This window comes from Sturnus vulgaris, chromosome 14, assembly GCF_052056855.1.
Source record: "Sturnus vulgaris isolate bStuVul1 chromosome 14, bStuVul1.hap1, whole genome shotgun sequence".
NCBI classification, from domain to species: domain Eukaryota; kingdom Metazoa; phylum Chordata; class Aves; order Passeriformes; family Sturnidae; genus Sturnus; species Sturnus vulgaris.
Genome location: NC_142256.1, coordinates 1,361,419 through 1,381,695, shown reverse-complemented (window position 1 = coordinate 1,381,695; position 20,277 = coordinate 1,361,419). Strand labels below are relative to the sequence as shown.

Genomic DNA, 20,277 nt, shown 5'->3' with positions numbered 1-20,277 from the left:
TGACGATCTGATCTATCACCACTTGGGTGGGGGTTGGTGTCCAGAACGTGTTTTGTTGCCTTTTCCTCCCCTTTAACCTGCCTACCTGTCCCCCTCACAGCCACCTGCCGGTGCACAGGTGATGCCAACCTTCACCGCCATCAACATCAACCACATCATGCACTGGCCCCCGGAGATGGAGGAGGATGAGGATGACGACCCAGGCTCCCCGTGCCTGGAGGGGAAGGAGTGTGAGAGGTTCTTCTGCTGCATCGAGGACTGTCAGACGGGGATGTGGCGGGAGGGGCGGGTCCGCATCCACATATCCCGCCTGGACTCCTACTCCCGCGTCTTCTTCCCCACCGCCTTCCTGCTCTTCAACATCGTCTACTGGATTGCCTATCTCTATCTCTAGCCCTTCTTCGGCCTCAGCTGGAATGGACTGGGCACCAGCAAGAGGGGCTTCTCGAGGAGCGTAGAGCACAGCGTCTCCCCTGTTGTAGTCAGCTGTCAGTCTGAACGACCCGACCTGGTGATTCCCTCTTCCTGCTCTCTCATCTCTTCTGAGAAGAACCAAACAGCTTTTTTTTAGCCTTCTAACATATCTTTTTAGAGAATCTACCCTTCCCCGGACAACCCTCTCTCCAACACCACCAGCACTGTACTCCTTGTAAGATTACCCAAAAACATCCTATTCCCGTCTCAAGCATTAGGGATTTTGTCAAAAAACAAAAGCCTTAATGCATTTCATTTTTCCATCCAACCCTACTATGAGATTTCAAGATAAGTGATGGCAAATGGAGTTTTCTGCACAGTTAATAAGACTGCAAAGGAAGTAAAATACATCTTGCTACTTCTGCATCACTTCCACCAGGACAGACTTTGTGGGGTGCTAGAAGCTCGGAAAGGTCAGAAGGAAATAGCGTGGAAAAGGACAGCAGTGAAGCTTTCCCACAGTAGCTGGGCTTGGCTGAAACGTTTTGGGCCTGCCCAGACATCTGATGGTGGCACTGAGGAGGATGGAGCTGCTGCAAGCCTCCCCCAGCTCCCCACAGAGTATCTATGAAGCATTCCTCCCGGATCACTCCAGGACAGCCACCCACTGAGGCACTGCTGATTCCCATCAGACGGTGATGAAAAGCACTTCACAAGCCGGAAAGTTGCTCCACCTGCCTTGGAGCAGACTCTTCATCGCCCAGGGTGACATTTCTGCTGTGTGACCAGGACTCAGAGCAGGCTCTGCAGTTGGGCATAGCCAAAAGAGGGAGGAAATGTTTGTGAGAAAGGCCAGAAGAAGATTCCTGAGCCTGTAGTGAGGTAGATTTCTTCAGTTTGTGTCACATGGGCTGTGAATCACAGAGGGGCAGTGCTGTCCCATGTGGTGACACTCATTGATGCCATCAGATCTGTGCTGGGTGGTTGGTGCCAACGTGAGGAAGGGGTATAGGAAAGGGAACACACAGCCACCAGTGCATTCCTGCAGCTCAGATGTGTTCCCTTCTCCATGTTTTTCATAATTGCATAAAACAAGAGTTTCCACTCTAACTGGATGACCCCCCCCCAGTTGCCATCATCACTTGGCCTGTTTCCTCATAAAATCAGGAAATGGAGTGAGTTGTCCTTGATGGATTTTGGTGAGATGGTCCCATCTTAAAGAGATGGAGAAATGCATAACACAGTTTCAGCTGGGGAGACACTGCATAATAAAGAAGAGGAAACTCAGGCCCAAGGTCCATAATGTGTCACCTGGCTGCCTCCCCATTTACACCAGCTGCTGATGTGGCCCACAGCATGATTGTGAAAAGCAGTGGGCCCTTAATAGTTACTTGCTGTGTAAATTAGAAACAAAAAAAAAAGATCTTTTTTTAAAAACAGCATGTTTTAGAAAAAAATTAGAACTTAAAAGGCTTGTCAGGAGAAGAAAGCCAGTATGGCTGTAGCGGAAAAGTTAGGAAAGTCTGGCTCACAGGACAGGTAACAGGGACAGGAGGTTTTACATATTCTTGGAGAGCAATTTGATCTAGTTTAAAGATGGATTCTGACACCGTTAAATCTGATCTGAATTAAGAAGTGTCATGTTAAATTCATTCACAAATGCAGCCTTACCTGAGTTCCAGTTGAACAGCTAGAGCATCTTATTAAGTATACAATAGTACAACACTCAGCTAAGTATAACCTAATGGGGTCAGACCAGCAGAGCTCTGAAAGGGGAAATTGTGCCTGTCTAACCTGTTACAGTTCTTTTAAAATACCAAGTACGAGATAAAGGTTACTCAGAAGCATAATTTGCTTAGCTACTCCGACAGCTTTTGAAAGGGAGGAAAGAAATTGTGGCGGGTGGTTCTAACTGAGGAAATTGATTTAGCAAAAGAATTATTAAGGAGGTTCTAATTAGAGGAAATTAACTGAGGAAGGGGGGGGGAAAGAATTGTTAAGGAGGCTCTAATTAGAGGAAATTAATGTTTTAGAGAAAAAGACACAGAGAGGGAGAAGTCTAAGAAAAGAATCAAAACAACTTGCAGACAAGGGAAGCTGCTGGGTGACAGTGCCGACTCCCAGCCAAGCTGGTTGATGTTCTGCTCCCAGCAGCAAAGCGTTATTAGATGTAGCAACAGAAAAACCTCCTATGACTCAGCCCTACACCGACAGGGAGCTGGATTAAACAGGGTCCTGTGATCTCTGTGGCGAGCCAAAAGGAAAGAGCATCCTAGATTCAAACTGGCTCACACGGCAGACTCTGAGTGAAGCACGTCCTCACATTTGGGAAGGCAGCTGTCGGGGGGTGTGTGGGAGGGGACACCCCGGTGGCAAACCAGGGTCTGTGCCAGATATCTCCTCAACAGGATGGTGGCTTGAAAGGTGTGCAGGCAGTGGAGGCTGCACTGAATGCAGGGAGCGAAATGTGGAAGGGGAGCAGCTGAGAAAAGGAGGGTGGAAGGGAAAAATGAACAGCCCTGTGCCATGGAGCCTGCACAGCTGCAATTTGCTGTAGCTTCGAAGCTCTTGGTGAACACATATGATTAGCATGGGCACTGGAGAACAGACTTCAGCCCTGAGAGCAGCAACTGGTTGGAATTAGACCTTTTACAAAATCAGCCAGGAGAGAAAGAGGGTGTACAAAAACCTAAGAGGATGACAGGGACTCGGACAAAGTAGACTTGAAAGATTGTAAGATTTCACCAAAAAAAGATGAAGCCAACACACACCCAGGTAATTTAACCAATGATGGAGGATTTGACAGAGGAAAATAGTCTAGCGTGGGCTGGAGCACAAGGAAGCTGATTACTAAGGCTGGGGAAGGAGGAGGGAGGGGGCTTTTTGGCTTAGGGAAATCTGTGCCCATCATCCATAGCACAATAAATAAAGGCATGCACAAATTCAATCATGTTTTTAATTTTCTATAGTATCTCAAAAAAAAAAAAAAAAAGAAAGAAAGCTAAGAAACGTGAAAAAGAAAAAAAATCTGCCATTCTTTTGGAATTACTTTGCAAGGCTTCGGTTTCCTTATAAAATGGTTTTCCAGCTATCAGGAGGGAGCCCACGGCACATGAGTTGCCCTGCTCAGCATGGCCCTGAGCCCCTCTGTGCCCTCCTAGGCTGGCGCTGGACACAAACCAAAACCATGGGGCTGAGCTGTGCTGCTCTGGGCAGGGAGGACAGAGGCACCAGGAATGCTGCAAGGCACTCAGGTTGCTTCAAACACCTGGGTGGCTGTGCTGCCTCCTCCTCCTCTCATGGAGGTTTCAACATTCTCCCCTTGCCAGGAATTTGGTGGAGGAGCTTCATGCTGTCAGCCTCACCAGCCAGGTGGGCACTGGGCTTCCCTCACCTCCTGCCTCCCCTTCCCAGGGACCAGCAAGTCACATTCCCACCCCTGCTGTGGTGAAGGCAAGCACAGCCCAGGCCAGCAGGACCAGGGCAGTGACCTGTCCCTCTGTGCTGGACCCTGGTGAGGCCACACCTCAACCCCTGGGGTCAGTTTGGGAACAGGGCAGGGTTTGGAGCACAATCCTGATGAGTGAGGGGAAGCTGAGGGAGCTGGGGGGGCTCATGGAGAAAAGGAGGCTCAGGGGAAATTATTGCTCTGCACAACTCCTGACAGGAGGGTGTGATGAGAGGTGGGTCAGTCTCTTCTCCCAGATAACAAGACACAGGATAAGAGAAAGCATGCTAGTTGTGCTAGGGCAGGTTCAGGTTGGATATTGAGGGGAAATTCTTCACTGGAAGGATGGTCAGGTTTTGGAACAGGCTGCCCAGGGAAGTGGTGGAGGCACCATCCCTGGAGGTGTTTAAAAACATGGAGATTTGGCACTTGGGGACATGGTTTGATGGAGTTCTTGGCAGTGTTAGATTTACATTTGGACATTGTGATCATAAAAGGTCTTTCCCAACCTAAATGATTCTATGATTCTATGATTCTATCACTCTGCTATCCTAGTATCTAATGATGGGGACTGGAAATTATGATCTTAGCGTTTATGTCTTGTGCCCTTTGTTTGGAGTATAAAAGGAAATCAGGAAAAAGGTTGATTTTTATTTTTTTTTAAATTTATTTCTCTGCCTCTAATTCCTATTCTTCCCCTCCAAATTATGCTACATGAGGAACCATTTTTAGCCTGTGTGCTCTTCAGGACAGGGATTCTGTTACTGTGTGTTTGTACAGGGGCTTGGTCCTTAACTGAGATTTCTGGATGCTTCTTATTATACATAATAAACAACATTATACACTGCCCATCCTCACCACTGTCTATCGTCACCTTGTAAGAAGGGTAAAAATTGTCCCCTGTTCTCCTCCTGATGGGATTACTGGAGCTGGTTAATTTATTTATTGCCCCAGAGAAAACTACCTTGTTGGAAATTAGGAAAAAATGTCACTGTTATACTTGATGGGCGGTGGATATTTTGGGGTTTGTTGTTTTTCTTTAAGAAAGGCAGAAGCTGCTTCAAGCCAGCCCTGCTCAGGAGCAGTCTCAGCCATTTAAAGTCATTATTTGTAAAGCAGGAGAAGGCTTTGCTTGTTCCCCTCAGCCTGTTGCCAATGTAAATAAAATAACTGATGTTTCCCCAAATGTCTTGGGGTTTGGCAGTAATATTTGGTGGACTTTATTTCAGCTTTCTATATCCCCATTCGTGCTGGTGACTTTTGGAGTGACCATAACCCAAAGGACAGCCCCAGCTCTGGAAATTGCCTCACTCAAGGGCCACCCTCTTGCCCCTGGGCCCACACAGCCACACCCATGGCACTTTAACATTTTAATCATTTTATTAACCCCACTTTTGATGCCAGTGGAGGCGTTGTTATTTATCCCTGAGGCACAAGGAAGGAAGGTGCTGCTTTCTGAGTGCCCTGGGGCAGAGAAAGCCCACAAATGGAGCACCCCCAGCTCTCCCTGGCACACTCTGTATCCCTCCGAGATTTAGCAGTTCCCAAAATGTTAAAAACATCAGGTCATGAACGGGGAGGGAAGGGGGAGAAGAGAAAGTTATATTAAGTCGTTACTTTTTATATTCCTAATATACATTCATTATAATTTGTCTTCCTCTTAATGCCTCAGATTTGTAGGCCTTGGGAAGATTGAATTTAAGGGGAATGAGAGTGGCCAAAAATGTTCCAAGCTGTGTGCCTCAGGGTGAGGGGGAAGACACAAAAACTCCTGCCTGCATGGGATGGATTTCACCTCAGGGAGAAATGGCTCCATCACCCAGCAGCACCACACAACCTCTGCCCATGAAGGGCAGGAGGCACCTGCTGGGAAGGGCTGGGGAAGAACACACCTTACCTCCCAGTGTTCCCACCAGAGTGGGTGAGGAAACCCAGATACCCAGGGGAAACCTTATTGCCTGCAGACCTCCAATGAAAAAAAGGAAAAAATTGATTTTATTTTTTTTTTTTTTTTTTTTTTTTTTTTTTTTTTTTTTTTTTTTTTTTTTTTTTTTTAAGGATTGTGCATGAGAAAATTGACTCAATTTTCCATCAGAAGGACTCTCAGGTCTTTCAGGTTGGTTTTCCATTGCTGTTGATGCTTGACATGATTTTACTCCTCTCTACTTGTTTTTTCCGCTCCTACCCACATCTTCCAGAAAAAGTAAATAATAGTCTGGGCCCTCTCTGTCCCAGCCACACTTCTGGCACCATCTGAGCCTCTGTGACAGCAAGAACAATGCAGGATGGAGGAGAGCTAGGAAGCCTCAATAGTTGCTCTGAGCAGGTCGGCATAGCAACATCTCCAGGGAAAGCGCTCCATGGGGTAATTTCCATTCACTTTAAAGCCCACTTGGGCTGCTGGAGTGGTATAAAAGGGACTCAGAAAAAGCCTGTTAATTAGGATTATCAGCTTCAGGAACATCAAGCCACAGTGCTCTGAGCTGAGCCATTTATCTGAGAGAGCTCAAGGCTCTTGACTGCCTCCTTCACAAGGCACAGGATACACGTGTCAAGGCAGACAACTCTGAAATCAGATGGCAGAGCCATCTATGAGGGAAGGGCCCTACCCTGGCTGCTGAATGGCTCTGCAGCCCCTCTCCTGTGCTCACACCACCCTTTGCTGGGCTCAAGAGGCACAGACCCATCTTACCAACACGAGCTGCACGTGGTGTGAAACCCACAGGGCATGTGCTGGGTGTCCCTGGTGAGGTTTTGGGCTGATGCCATGGATGGCTGAAGAGCCCCGAGAGAAAGCAGCCACTGTGGACAGGAGGTGGCAGCCATGTGGTGTCACCATGCCCTTTCATGGACTCCTTGGAAAAACAAGGCAGGGACATTTTCACAGCTCCTGGGATATGACTTTTATTCAGCTGCCATAAGGTTCCTGCCTTTCATCATTCTGCTGCATGAAAGGCCCAAGGAAGGTGATAAGTCTGTAAAAATGAAACCCATCTTTGCAGCAGCCTGTATCACACACATGGGCAAAATCAGGCTGTAGGAAAGGTTGAGTCATTGCCAGGCTGCCATGGGGCTGATTTGCATCTCTGGAGTGTTACTGACCCTGACAAACCTCCTCAGGAACTTTTGCTGCCACCTCCCCTTGCCAAATGTGTGGTGAAACACAGATGTCTCCCTCATATTATTCTGCTTCTCGGGGTGTTTTCATCTCCTCAGGGTAAAACACTACCTGAATCAGAGATGAGCTGAAGGCAAAGCTGCCCATCTGGGACTGGAGTACCAGTTTCCTGCTACACATCACTCTTCCTGGAGAAATAACTTTAGGTCTGGTCAAAAAATACCCGTGACAGGAATTCAGTCCTTCACACTGCAATCTGTTTTTCAAGATCATGCAGTCCAGGGCGGCTGGCAGCCATGCTCTCAGCTGTGCCCATCACAAAGGAAAAAGTCCATTGTCATGTTGACTGCTGGACCGGGTTCAGGCTGTTCTGAAACACATTTTAAGGCAGAAAGGGGACCAAAATTTCCTCCCAATTTAATCACAGAAACTCCCAGTAACCTCAAAGGATATATATATAGCAGCAGAAACACACCAGGCCAGAAAGACAGAGAATCCCTGCCCAAGCGTCTTGGTTTGAAAGACAGGTATCTGCTAAGAAATCCCCCCTCTCTCCAATTTATTATAATTTTGAAATTGAGAGTTTACAGTCAGCATCTTGAAAATGCTCAGTATCTGTGGTCCTTGCCATGAGGACGTTCCCTGAGGAACATCCTTCACCAACCAGCCCTTCTGTCACAGCCAGGCCCCCCAACATCCAACAGAGATCAGGACCTCAAAGAAGGAAGTCTGGACAATGTGTGAGAAGGAAAAGCTGTAGTAAGGATTTTTAGTCAGCCAGAACTGTCACACCTCAAAATAACAGGTGCAATAACAATTCTAGGTGGCTGAATTTCCAAGTAAGACCACAGATTGGCCAAACAGGTAGAAACACAGAATTGAAGAAGTTTGGGTTAGGAGGAATCTTTAAATTCAGTCTACTCCAACCTCCCTGCAATGAGAGGGGAAATGTTTATCTAGATCACGTTGCTCAGAGCCTCAAAACCTGACCTTGAATATTCTCAGAGATGGGGCTTCTACCTGAGCAACCTATGCCAGGTTTTCACCACTCTCATTGTAAAAAATTTGTCCTTGTGTCTAGTCTGAACTTACCATCTTTTAGTTTAAACCCATTACTCCTTGTCCCATTTTGACACTCAACCAAAGAGCAAAAGGAGCTGCACAGCCCCTGTACCCCCTCTGCCCAGCACCACTGGGATATTAAAACCTAACAGCCGAGTGCAGGAACATGCTGAGCTCATTCAGGCATTTCTCATTAGTTTCCCATGATTTCTCAATATCCTGCTACTCAATATATTCATCTGGCAGCAAATTAGAGATGAGGGAAAAGTGTCTCTCCCTAAGTCATCCAGAGAACACAAAACGACGAAGCAAAATCTTGACAGGGAAACTTCTTGTGAGTCATCGTCTTCCCTCCTTCCCCTCTCCCTTTGCAGCATTGCTGATAGTCCCAGCATTGCTCCATGAAGCCTGGAACCAGAAGGCACCTATTCCTGCTCTTTTTTTGCTTTAATTTCACATAAAAAAAGGAAGAAAGCAGCAACTGGATCTCTGTGTCTCTCTTCTTCAGACACCTTGTACATGCTCTGCTGAGATTGATTGCCCAGTTATGCCCAACCCATGACACAAATTAACTGTCCCTTTCCCATCATGCCCAATGAAATCTTACCTACCCACCATCCCCAAAAAGGAGCTCCAAACCAACAAAAAAAAACCAAAAAAACAAGTGCATTCATCAAAGAGAGCACCAGAGCAGTTGTGATCAGTGCAAAACAATCCAAGGGTGCTACACATAAAAGGAAGGAAAATGGTCTCATGTCTGCAGAACAAAGAAAATGTTTTTGTCAAATCTTCAGATCCGTGTGTTCAAACTGCAAGGCAATTTCAGTGGCATTGGTTTTGCTGTATCCTACCATATATTTCAAATTATAGCTTGATCATCAACTTTCACTGCTCAAAAAGGAAGATAAAAACATGCTCTAGGCTGCTGTATTTTAAAGAACCATTTCTGATTTCTTTGGCCAAATTTTCAGAACAAATACATTTGTCCTTGAGACATGTTTTATTTGATCTGCATTGACATTCACAAAGTAACCCACTTCTCCCTGGCTGAAGGGACTGAAATGTTTGCTACAGAGACTTCAGATAAGCCATCAATAAATGTTGCTGGGTTTAGGGGTTATAGGGTCACCATTCCATATGGCCAACATTCCTACAGTGTTTAGGACCTGAATTCAAATTCACTAACAGTGTATATGTATATGTTAGGGGAAAGCTTGGCAGGTTGAAACCATCCCCATCTTTCTTTAGCTAAAGCAATAGGAATGTCTAGCTTGGAACTCTTGGAATCTTAAAGTGCAGAAAACTGAGTCCACACAGACCACTTGTGAAAAGAGGGATGAAAAGCAGAGAGGTCTTGGCATGGCACTAGAATGCTGTGGTTCTGGAAAGGGAATGCCATGAGCTCAGCTCATCCCTGGTGTCTGCCACCTCCTTTCTGCTCTGTGACTCCTTACACCGAGGCTACTCCCCCTGCAAACTGGAAAATCTGTATTAAGTGATGTGCAAAAACCATCCAAAGGCACAGGAGGTTGCTCACCCTCTTTGTTCCCTGGCATACACACACAAAAATACCTTTTGACACCAAGTACCTTTAGCTGGGACAGCTTTCACCTGCTGATTGCCCCAGCTCCTCTCCAGGGGGGTATGTTTGTCTTGCTGACTCTTGAAAATACCAAGTCAGGAGGAGAGACCTGGGGTGCTGGAGCTCTGGAGTGTATGGGCCATGCTGGTTTTTATCATCCTGGGCCAGCCAGAGGTCCAGGCTCTCCAGGAGCAGAGTCCCAAGGGAGCAAAAATTCATGTGGCTGATACATGAGTTTGCAGGGAGAAGGAAGAAAAGCAAGAAGAGGTTTTACTCCAAAAGGCAGTGGAGTAAGGTAAGTCACCTGTCCTCACATGTAGTTCATGACTTTGGATGGAACAAGCACAGAAGGGAAAATAAAATTTTTAAAAAGGCAAAAAAAATCCAAAACTAATATAGATTTTTCAGCCACCTAAAAATGTATCAGAACAGAAACAACTTCTCACTGTGATCAGATTCTAGAGCAAAGCCAGAGCTCTCTTCAGAAGATCAGATTCTTTGTTGGTGCCCTAAAACAGCCTCTGTGAGGATAAAGCACAAAGACCTCACTTTCAAGCAATTAAAAAGCATGCTGACCCCAAGCCACCCCTAGCAGCTAACATTTCCCAGACCCAGGCCTGGCCCTACACAGTCCCACTGCATGGACAGAGTTGAAAATTGCTCCAGAAACCTCCAGTACCTGGGAACATGTCTCCTTCACCAGCAATCCTACTCTTCTCCCTCCCTGGACCTCAGAAAATGACATTATACCAATGCTGCATTCATCCTGCTACAGATGACCCCTAAGGGGTCTCAAGTGCAAAGGAAATAAATAGACTGAGGCACTTTGCTTTCCTCCATACAATCCAGCCAGGACACAGCCGAGCTTTTCCTGCACTCTGAAAACGGAGAGGGCCCCTGGCAGGGCCCTCATCTCCTCATCTCAGGGACTGCTTATTGTATGAGCAGATTATTATACTGCAAATTTTATTTTAGCTATAACTGGGAAAAGTAATCAAAGCAAATGCAGCAGCTCGGAAGGAATCAGAGTAGGATTAGACATTTATATGAGTAAGAATAGCTTCTGCACTTTGACTTGCTGTGATAAAAATAATAAGAACCTTAGTTTTCACGCCCCAGGGCAGAAAAATTATCTCTGGACAAGGTGTTAGAAATAAATTTCCTCTCACAACAGTAGTCCTCAATTGCCCAGGCCACAGCACAGGGTGTGGGGATGTGTGGTAGCCACTGCTGGAGGCACAGCTGGCTGGAAGCCCGTGGGCTTGTTCAGGAGCTGCTACAGCCACGAGAGCACGAGATGGGTTGCAGTGCATCAGAAGTAAATGAAGCAAGGCCATCACTCCCTTTTCTCTCTACATTTCCTTGCTAAATCCTCGTCCACACCAAGTGAAGAGCAGTGAGTTTGTGTACTGGATTCCAGGGATCTCCTCACTTTCTCTGGCTTGTTTCTCTGCAGAGATGGATCACTGCCACCCCTGCCTCCTCTTCCCCCCCAGACTGAGCCTTTAAGTGGTAATGGCCTTAGCTGATTAATAAACTGGCTTGAGACTGCTGATCTCTTTGGACCATTAAACCTTTCCCCAGCGACTAGTCATTAATCCCTCCAAAAGTCCTCCTAGATGAGGTTGTTGTTAGCACCATCAATCCTTTTTAAGGCCTCAATTTGCAGTGGAAAGGAGCAGGGAAGTGCAGGAAAGGCTGCATTTGTCAGGCTGTGCCATCTGTTCCCCGGGTTACAGACAACTAAGCCAGAGCTCAGGGCCTGCACCCCGGTGAGGGCTGTCCCTGTGCAGCACAATGCATCCTCCACAGGGCAGGACAGCATTGCACCAGGCATCTGGGGCATTGGGGAAGGCCAGGAGAAAAAGCTGGTGTTCTTTTTCCTTAATTGCAGTGCCTCTGGCTGGGGCCAGAAGGCTCCAGCACACACAGCTACCAATGAATTCCTGCTGGTATCTGCAGAGATGCTTCCAAATAAACAGGTCTGGGACAGACATCACCCACAGCATTGCTACTTACAGACCCCTTGTCTTAGCTCCTCTTTCTAATTCCAATGCCTGCATTATTAAAACAGCCACATCTTCAGCCACAAGACTTGATTTGCCTTAGCGTTGACTCTGGAAAGTGGAATTTCAACCACCCAGTCCATTCCCCCCTGCCGATTTCAGCCTCTTCCCTCACTGGCAGCACACTAGCCCTGATTATCTTTCCTTAGCTCTTCCAGGAATTTTTCACATCCTTAAATCTCAATACTTTAAGCCCTGCTTAGGGGCTTGGAAGAAGGATGGTGGCAGTAGAGGTGCTGAACTGTCCCTGCCACTGATGATGGCAGCATGGAAATCACATCTGCAAAACCACAGCCAAACATTTCTGCATTTTAACCTACAACCTGACACCTATTTTTTCCCTCCCCTTTGTCTGAAAAGTTGCAACTTTTGAACTCTGGGTTTTATGTCCATGTGAGGTTTCCAAATGAATGTTTAAGATCAGTTTTTATAGATATGAGGTCATATAAACCTGTCAGCTGGAACCAAGCTACAATTGTGGCTGCACACAGTGCAAACGGTGCCCCAGTCTGGTCTGTGCTCCTGCATTTTGCACTGCTTTTAATGATCCACTGGAGAGGTCACAGAAGGGAAGGGAGTGAGGGATGCTGCTGGTACAAAATTGTGGACAGCAGTTTCCTTCTGGTGTCAGTTGTGTGAGGGATGGCTGCCCAGTTCAGGCAACATCACAGGAAACAGCTTCAAAGATTCAATTGGTAGCTTGATTTAACCATGATGCCATTGTTCCCAAAGCAAGTCCAAGAGGGACAATGAGAGGGAAAAGCCCTGGCACCAGCACAGCTTGGAAAAGGATGTCTCCATGCTTGGCCAAAGAGCTGATCAGTGCTCTTGATTAGACTTTCCATGTCTCTGTGCTTCCTTTGCCAGCTGTAATTTGGAAATGACCGTGTCAGTTCTGTCCTTTCAGTGTGAGCCTTCTTCTACCATGGAACACGTCTGTCTTGGGCTGCAATACAGGATGTGACCAAAAGTATGGATTCTATCACCATCTTTTAAACCAGCTGGGGCAGTGGTTTTTATCTTTTCCATGACCCATCCTTCCTCCAGGAGATATCTCCTGTTAATGGGCCATTGAGTCCCAGTGCATGACTGATAAAATTACATCATCCCATTGGGAGATGCTCCACCCAGGGGAAGGAGCCAAGCGTTTCCTACTCAGATAAAAACTGATATTTGGAACACCAAAGCATCCTTTTTCCACTGAATTCCAGAGGACAAGAGCTACCAGACCTTTCTATAGGATCAGTACTTCAACAAGATCACTTAATCTAGACTGCTACCACCACCCTAACTAGCGGGGTGTCAGGTTGTATTCTGACTGTCAGTGTTTTTCTTTTGTACTATTGCATGTATTTTCTTTTTCTTTTCTTTTCTTTTCTTTTCTTTTCTTTTCTTTTCTTTTCTTTTCTTTTCTTTTCTTTTCTTTTCTTTTCTTTTCTTTTCTTTTCTTTTCTTTTCTTTTCTTTTCTTTTCTTTTCTTTTCTTTTCTTTTCTTTTTCTTTTTTTTTTTTCCTATTAAATTCTATTTCTGACTTGGAGTGTCTCACTGGTTTTGCTTTCAAACCAGTACAACATCTTACCATTAACAAGCAAAACTTCTCCACATCCTCATCAGAGGGCTGGGTATGTTTCTTCACTACTAGCACAGCCCATGTCCTGCATGAATGAATCACCAGATGAGCCTGAAAACAGGAGTTTTCAGAAGCCATTGTGGCTTTGGCAATGGTTTGGCTGGTGCTGAGCACACCATGTACAGCAACAGCTGGACTCCGCAGGGGGAAAAAAGGAAACAACCACACACACATGCAAAAATCATCAGTCAGGCTCCTTTTAAATGATTAATGCTGTGCACAGAGAAAAGCTTTTCAGCTCTCAAATCTTCACATGATTATATAAACCTTAACTCACTGCAGCTACCGAGGACCCGTGTTTGTTTGTGGGCATTAACAGCTGCCGTGGTGCTATAATTAGAGCAGGGAGTGAGGAGTCCCATGGGGAAACAGAGGAAACCCCAAATTGCTCAAGTCATTTAAACATTCAGGGAGATAAAACACTGCAGAGAGGTTCTGGAGTGAGCAGTGCTCGGGGGAGGGAGGGGTTACAGCCACCACAAAAGTTGTTTCTGCTCTCTTGGGCCCATACAATTAATTATGGTTATTAATTGTTTAGGATGCTCCAACAATAATTAGTGGAATAATCACCTCAGCCACTGAAATCATAGAATCACAGAATTATTTGGGTTGAGAGGGACCTTAACGATGATCTAGTCCAGCCCTTCTGGCATGGGCATGGACACTTTTACCAGACCAGGTTGCTCCAAGCCCTGTCCAACCTGGCCTTGGACACTTCCAGGGATCCAGGGGCAGCCACAGTTTCCCTGGGCACCCTATACCAGGGCCTCCCCACTGTCACAGGGAAGAATTTCTTCCTAAAATCTAATCTAAACCTGCCCTCTGTCAGTTTAGAACCATTATCCTTTGTCCCATCACTAAAAATCCATGTCCAAATTCCCTCTCAAGCTCTTTTGGAGCCCCTTTAGTCTCCCTTGAACCTTCCCTTCTCCAGACTGACCAGTGTGGTCCTACTACCCTGTTCCCCAGCCCTCTCTTGGGCATCTGTCTGGGGAGAACTTCCATGTGACCCCAAATTCATCCCTAGAAAGTGGCACTCCACAATCCCATTGCCCATTTCTGTGCTGGTGGCTCCATGGCTGTCCCAGGAGTGCTCACATTTGCAGCAGGGTGCTGTGATTTCTCCCTCTCTTCTCCCTGGCTGTGGACATTGTGGCCTGAGAGACATCTGAGAATGGAGGACATTGCACTGATCCGAGAGGTTTTTGGTTCACCTTAGGGCTTCACAAGCAATTACCTTCCTCAGTGAGGAGTGACCACACAGAGGTCACTTCCCATCCCACAGCCTCCCACCTCCATCCACCCATCAGGTAAATCAGGAGGACAGGAATGCCCCAGCTCCCCTCCAGCCCCTCTCCTATCCATCTCATCAACTGGCTCCTCATGCACGAGGATTCAACTCACCCAAAAATTAACATACTTTGCAATGCCCACACCCTGAAGAAACACCAGCCAATTCACACCATGAAAGGAACAACACTGAAATCCAAGAGTCAGCTCTTCTTCTCCACATCCAGCCTCTCCTTCCCCCAGCAGGGAGATCCCAATTGCTGCTCCCAACATCCAGGCCCTGGTGGTGGCCCAGCAGGTAACACTGCGCATCCTCCTGGGGACTTGCCTAATGGGGAAGTGTCAGAGATGAGAGACAAGAGAGCAGCGGCTGCAGTATAAAAGCAAACTGAATAATTAAAGAGAGGAGCTGTTCCTTGCAGAGAACAAAATGAAAGAGTTGTGTGATTTGAGCAGAAGTGACCTTTACACTTCATTACAAGGAGGTGGTGTCCTCATAGGGTTATTAATATTTCCAGCTGAATTAGTTTGGGTTAAAAATGGCTCAAAGGAATGAAGAAGGAGAGGGAGAGTGAACAAAAATATATCATTCTGTCTTATTCTCCTCCTCTTTGCTTTTTACCTTTTTTTTTTTTTTTTTTTTTTCCATTTGTTGACTTGAAAGCAGAAGGGGCTGAGTGGCCATCAGGAATGAGGCTTCATTAGAAACAGGGAGAGCTGCAGGGTGACCTGGCCGAGAGATCTTCCCTCCACCCTGGCTGTGCTTCAGAAGAAGCCTGTGCTGCCTCTGTGGGTGTTTCCACATTCACATCCAGGGCACAGAGGGGTTTGTCACTCACCAAGCTGCAGAGACATCACAGAACTGAGGCTCAGGTGGCTTTAAGCCAGTGGTGCAGCTCAGTGCTGCTGCTGCTGGGTCCACATGGAGTCAGCAGGATCTCCTAGGGCAGACATGCTCCTGTGGTTGCTGTTCACCACCCTGTGGGCAAACTGATTCCCCTTCCTACAAAACATCAGTGTGGAAATGGACAACCCTGCTCAGCACATTTTAACCCACCCTGGCACAAGGGACAGACAAATACCCTCCCTCTCAAATACAGACAAATCCATTTAAGGCCATCTGAGCAGAGGGCAGACCACAGAAATCCTACAGAAAATAGAGCTGCTTCCATTCTGTATTTTCATCCATAAGTTCATCCACACACAGGAAAGGACCTTCACCTCAGCATGTCCCAGCAGGTGCAGCCCCACAAAAGCATGACTGCCAATAAAGTCCCAAAGCACTGGGTAAATTAAATGAGTAAAGTTAAGCTCTGCAATCTGAACCTAAATCCAAGCTGCAATTTTGCTGCTCAGAGCCTCGAGGTGAACACGGTTGTGCTTTTTGCTCTGATCACTCAGTCTCATGTTAGTCCCATCACTGAGATGCAAAAGCGTTACTGCCTTGATAACACAGCCAGACACCTGCTTGTTTCTCCACAAGCCTGGCCTGAACAATTTATTTTACTGCCTCTCTCAGCCCAGCAATAACAGGCATCAGGAAAACCCACCAGAGCAAACAGAAGGGGAGAGAAACACAAAAGCAGGTGCATATCGCTAAGGAGGGAGGGTGCTGTGGTGGAGCCTGCAATCACTCCCAGGGGCTGCATTGTTCCCACAGTGGCTCCTTCCACACCATCCTTCCCAGCAGGTTGCCTTCCCCTGCTCCCCTTGTGGAGGGGGTTTTTGCAAATTTAATGCAAAAACACAATCAAATAAAGACTCGAGGCTTTTGAAGTGATCATGAAATGGACATGGTGGTGGCTGCTTCTCCTCCAGTGGCTGCTGAATCACAGCCCCTCACTTATTTATAGGCCTCCCCAGGGTGCTTGCAGGCGAGTCGATGACAAATGCCAAAGAACATCCACCCTCACCCCCACGAGGTGTTGTTATCCTGGCTGCAAAGGAGATGCAGAGCGAGGAAACAACACCCTGTCAGCTGTGCCAGACAGGCAGTGCAGGCAGGCAGAGCACCCAAGACACCTCACCCACCAGGCAGTGCCTCCAGCATCGTCACCTGAGTGCCGCTCCCAGCAAAGGCTCTCACCCTCCAAGGTGCAGCTCATGGCCATTACTAATTCCCAGTTTTTGATGCCATATTCACTTTGACAAAGGGCAGCACTCCTGTGACCACAGTAAAGAGGACGCTGGTGCACAGAGCAGATTTATCTGGGTTCTGAACTGATTCCAGGGATGGAGGCCAGGATGCTGATGCTCCAGAGGGAGAAGCAGAAGTAGAGGCTGAGACCCAAAGGTTTTTCCTTATTGCTGGAGGCTATTGCACATGGGCCAGGCATTGAACAGTTCCAAGGGCAAGAGAGTGGAGTATTCAGACTTAATATGGCCTTGGTGCTAGGAAAAGGCAAGAATGGATGGTGAGAGGACGGAAAAGACTGAATCTTCCCCAGGCTGGGTCAGGGAGGTAGAAATACCTCTCAGGGAAAGCAAAGGTGAACAGTACCACCTTGTTCTGCCCTTAAGAGCATCCCTCTCAGGTGATCTCCACCAGGGCTCTGCTCCAGAGGGAAGAAATCATTTCCTTTGCCATAGTGCCAGGGAGCTCTCTCTGGGTGCATCCACACCCTGGTGCTGCACAGCTGACAAAAGTAGGAGTCAGGCAGCAAGATCTCCATTATCAGAGATGATTCACAGGTCACAGAGATCACAGCTTGCCTTATAGATGTCACTGGGACCTGGCAGTCCAGGAAAAGCATCTTATTTATAAACTGGGACGAATTACAACTGCTGAGGTATAGCCCACATGGGAGCTGCCTGCTTTCTGGAATAGAATGACTCCTTAAATGATACATGAGGCTGCAGGAGCCCTGCCCAGGGCTCTCTAGCCGGTAAAGGGACGCCTGGGCAGGTGTGCAAAGCCCTGTCTCTCACAGCCAGACCAGGGCTTCCACAGGCTTCCTGGTGTTAGTTACACTGGGCTACTGTAGCTGGTTTTTAATTTTAATTTAAGTCATCATTCATAGATTAAATCTAAAGTAGCTGTTTGGACTAGACTTGTTTCCTGTGAAAACTGTCACACAGGCTGAAAAAGCAATGGGACTTACAGGGAACACCCAGGGACTTGCTCTGGTGCAATTCCAGGTGGCCCCAGGAAAATCCAGTGAGTTGCTTTGCGTGGGAAGCTGGGGTTGCTGTGGAGCTTCTGGGATGAAAATCTCTGAGGTCTGATTTAGGGTTGAGCTCACAGTGAGGGCAACAGGACCACTGGTAAAGTGCCTCCCTCAACTCTTCAGTTTCATAATGTTTTTAAGTACACAGGTCCAGGTCTAGGTGGAAATAGCTGACGGCATAAAATGTTTTGGAAGCATGAGCTGGAGTCAGACAGACATAAAGGTCATCTACATTTTGTTTTCTTTGTTTCAACTTTCTTTAGCCAAACCCATGACTGATCTGAAAGGGCTAGAGGCAGCAGCAGTCCCACACAGCTGGCTGAGATCCACTGGGAAATGCAACTGTGGAGCAGTGGGGAGAGAAAGAGGAAAGAGTTGGGATGAGGAGAAAAGAGGTGCAGAAGACTTGCTAATCTCAACAAGCAAGTCCCACTTTAACTCCACTAACACAGAAAGCAGTAACAGCAGTAGCTCATCATCTGAAGACTGTGACACGAAATTTATCTTTTTTCATTGCTTTCACAGCAATTTTGCACTGTGTTTGATAGCTGATGTGCATATCCAAATTCATGCAGCCCCACCACCCCTCTCCCTCTGCCTACTCTCGCTCACCCACGCTCTTCTGCGTGTGACTCAGGATGAAAAGGGATTTAGAAAAATTCAGGGAACGTTTACAAGCCACCCACCATTTCACCCCCAGCTTGGATGGCCACATTAGCACATCCAGGTTGCATTTTTGCATTTTGAGGCAAATGCCTGGGACACGCTTTACTTCTGTCCCCTGCACAGTCAGGCACAGAGCAAACTGCACCGGCTCTGCCTCAGTGTTTACTGCTGGCTGGGCTTTGCAAGGCTGGGTTTGCTTTAAGACAGGGCAAATTTCCCAACTTCTTGCTCAATGCCTTGTCCATGTATTGGTCCAAGAGTGGTCACTGCAGCAGAGCCCAGAGACCTCCTGCACGTGGTGTCACCATAAGGAGGTCACTCGGTCACCCTGGGCAGTGTAGGAGGGTGGGAGACATTTGCAAAACAACCCCAGCCTGTCCCATTCAGGAGGACCAGCAAAAACATGATTGTGTGAAAGTCTGTGGCTTTTTCTGGGCTGGTTGGGCTCGGTGTGGAGGCTTGAGCCTGTCTGAGAATTCTCCAGCAAAATCTCTGCAGCGTGGGGGAACTGGTGCAGGTCCCACCAGCACAAAACCAGCAGCAAAAACATCCCCCAGCAGCAGCTGTCAGGGACTGGCAGGGGACAAACTAACCAGATCCGGGTGACAAAGCAAAGCCAGTCTCCCCCCTTAACACAGGTGCTGAGAAGCCATTTAGGGGAGTGTGTCACCACTAACATCATCCTGTTTCCATGGAGACCAGATTAACAGGACTGTCGGGAGAAGCTGCACTCCTAATCTCTCCCGGAGAAAAGAGCTTGCTGATACAAGAGACTTTTAAACATCTTTAATCCAAATTCAGGGTTTTCCTTTCCATGTTCCCTCTAATCCTTCTAGAGGTTACCAGCTCCTTTCAGGCCTGAGCCCAGCACAATAGCATCAAATAGTGCAGTCACTCACAGCTTCTACAGTCCCTTGCTAAAACAAAATTTGCTATCTCTCTCTCCAAAATTTGGCTGTCTTCAAAATAACAATTTTACCAGGCCATCATGTGAAAGGGTCCTGAAAAATGATGTCTTCATTGGGGCACTCAGCCTATTTTCTGGAGATGGAATTAGATGAAGATGGACATAGATGGAGGCACTTTCTTCCATCAACAAAAAGATGCAGGTCCTGCTTTCTGCATTGCATGAGACACTTTCCATTGACTTTTTTCCCCTGAGCTTTTGTCTCTCCTGTGTTGCATCCCAGATAAGATCAGGTCCCACAAGAACACTGGATAATTTGCCCACTGGAATGGCTCACTGCAATTGCACACCTTAACCTAAGGGTTTAGAGAATCACAGAATGCTTTTGGTTGGGAGGAACCTTAAAGAGCATCTGCCACAGTCAGGGACACCTTCCACTGTGCCAGGGTGCTCCAAGTCCCATCCAGCCTGGCCTTGAACACTTCCAGGGATCCAGGGGCAGCCACAGCTTTCTTGGGCTACCTGTGCCAGGGCCTGCCCACCCTCACAGTGAAGAATTTCTTCCCAATATCTGATCTAAATCTACCCTCCTTCAGCTTAAGGTTATTCCTTTTCAAAAATCCCTCTCCACTCTCTTTCTCCATTCAGACCCCAAATTTACTTCTATTTTGGGAGGTGGGAGCACAGTTACCCTGTTCACTACTTCTACCAGCCCTGCAGATTTAAACAGAGCAGAACAAGGTCACCTTCCCCTCCAGAACTTTTTGGCTTGGAATGTCCTTTTCCTGATGGACAATTCATATCTCCAAATGCTTCAGGAGTTCCCACACCCTCCCTGCCCATCCAAGGCAGGCATCCACATTTCCAAACCACCAAGTAGGTCCTTTGCCAAACAATTTCTGTTGATTCTTTTTTTCCCAGTGGGA

General features: G+C 47.1%; 1 protein-coding gene across 1 annotated transcript in view; it reads left to right on the top strand.

Moving 5' to 3' along the window:
• Positions 1-3,414, top strand: part of LOC106853777 (gamma-aminobutyric acid type A receptor subunit epsilon) — a 34,476-nt gene extending 31,062 nt beyond the window's left edge. The window contains exon 9 of the mRNA XM_014877239.2: positions 101-3,414. Coding sequence (XP_014732725.1) covers positions 101-394 — 294 coding nt within the window. The 3' untranslated portion in view covers positions 395-3,414. The remainder of the gene's footprint in view (positions 1-100) is intronic.
• Positions 3,415-20,277: the final 16,863 nt, after the last annotated feature.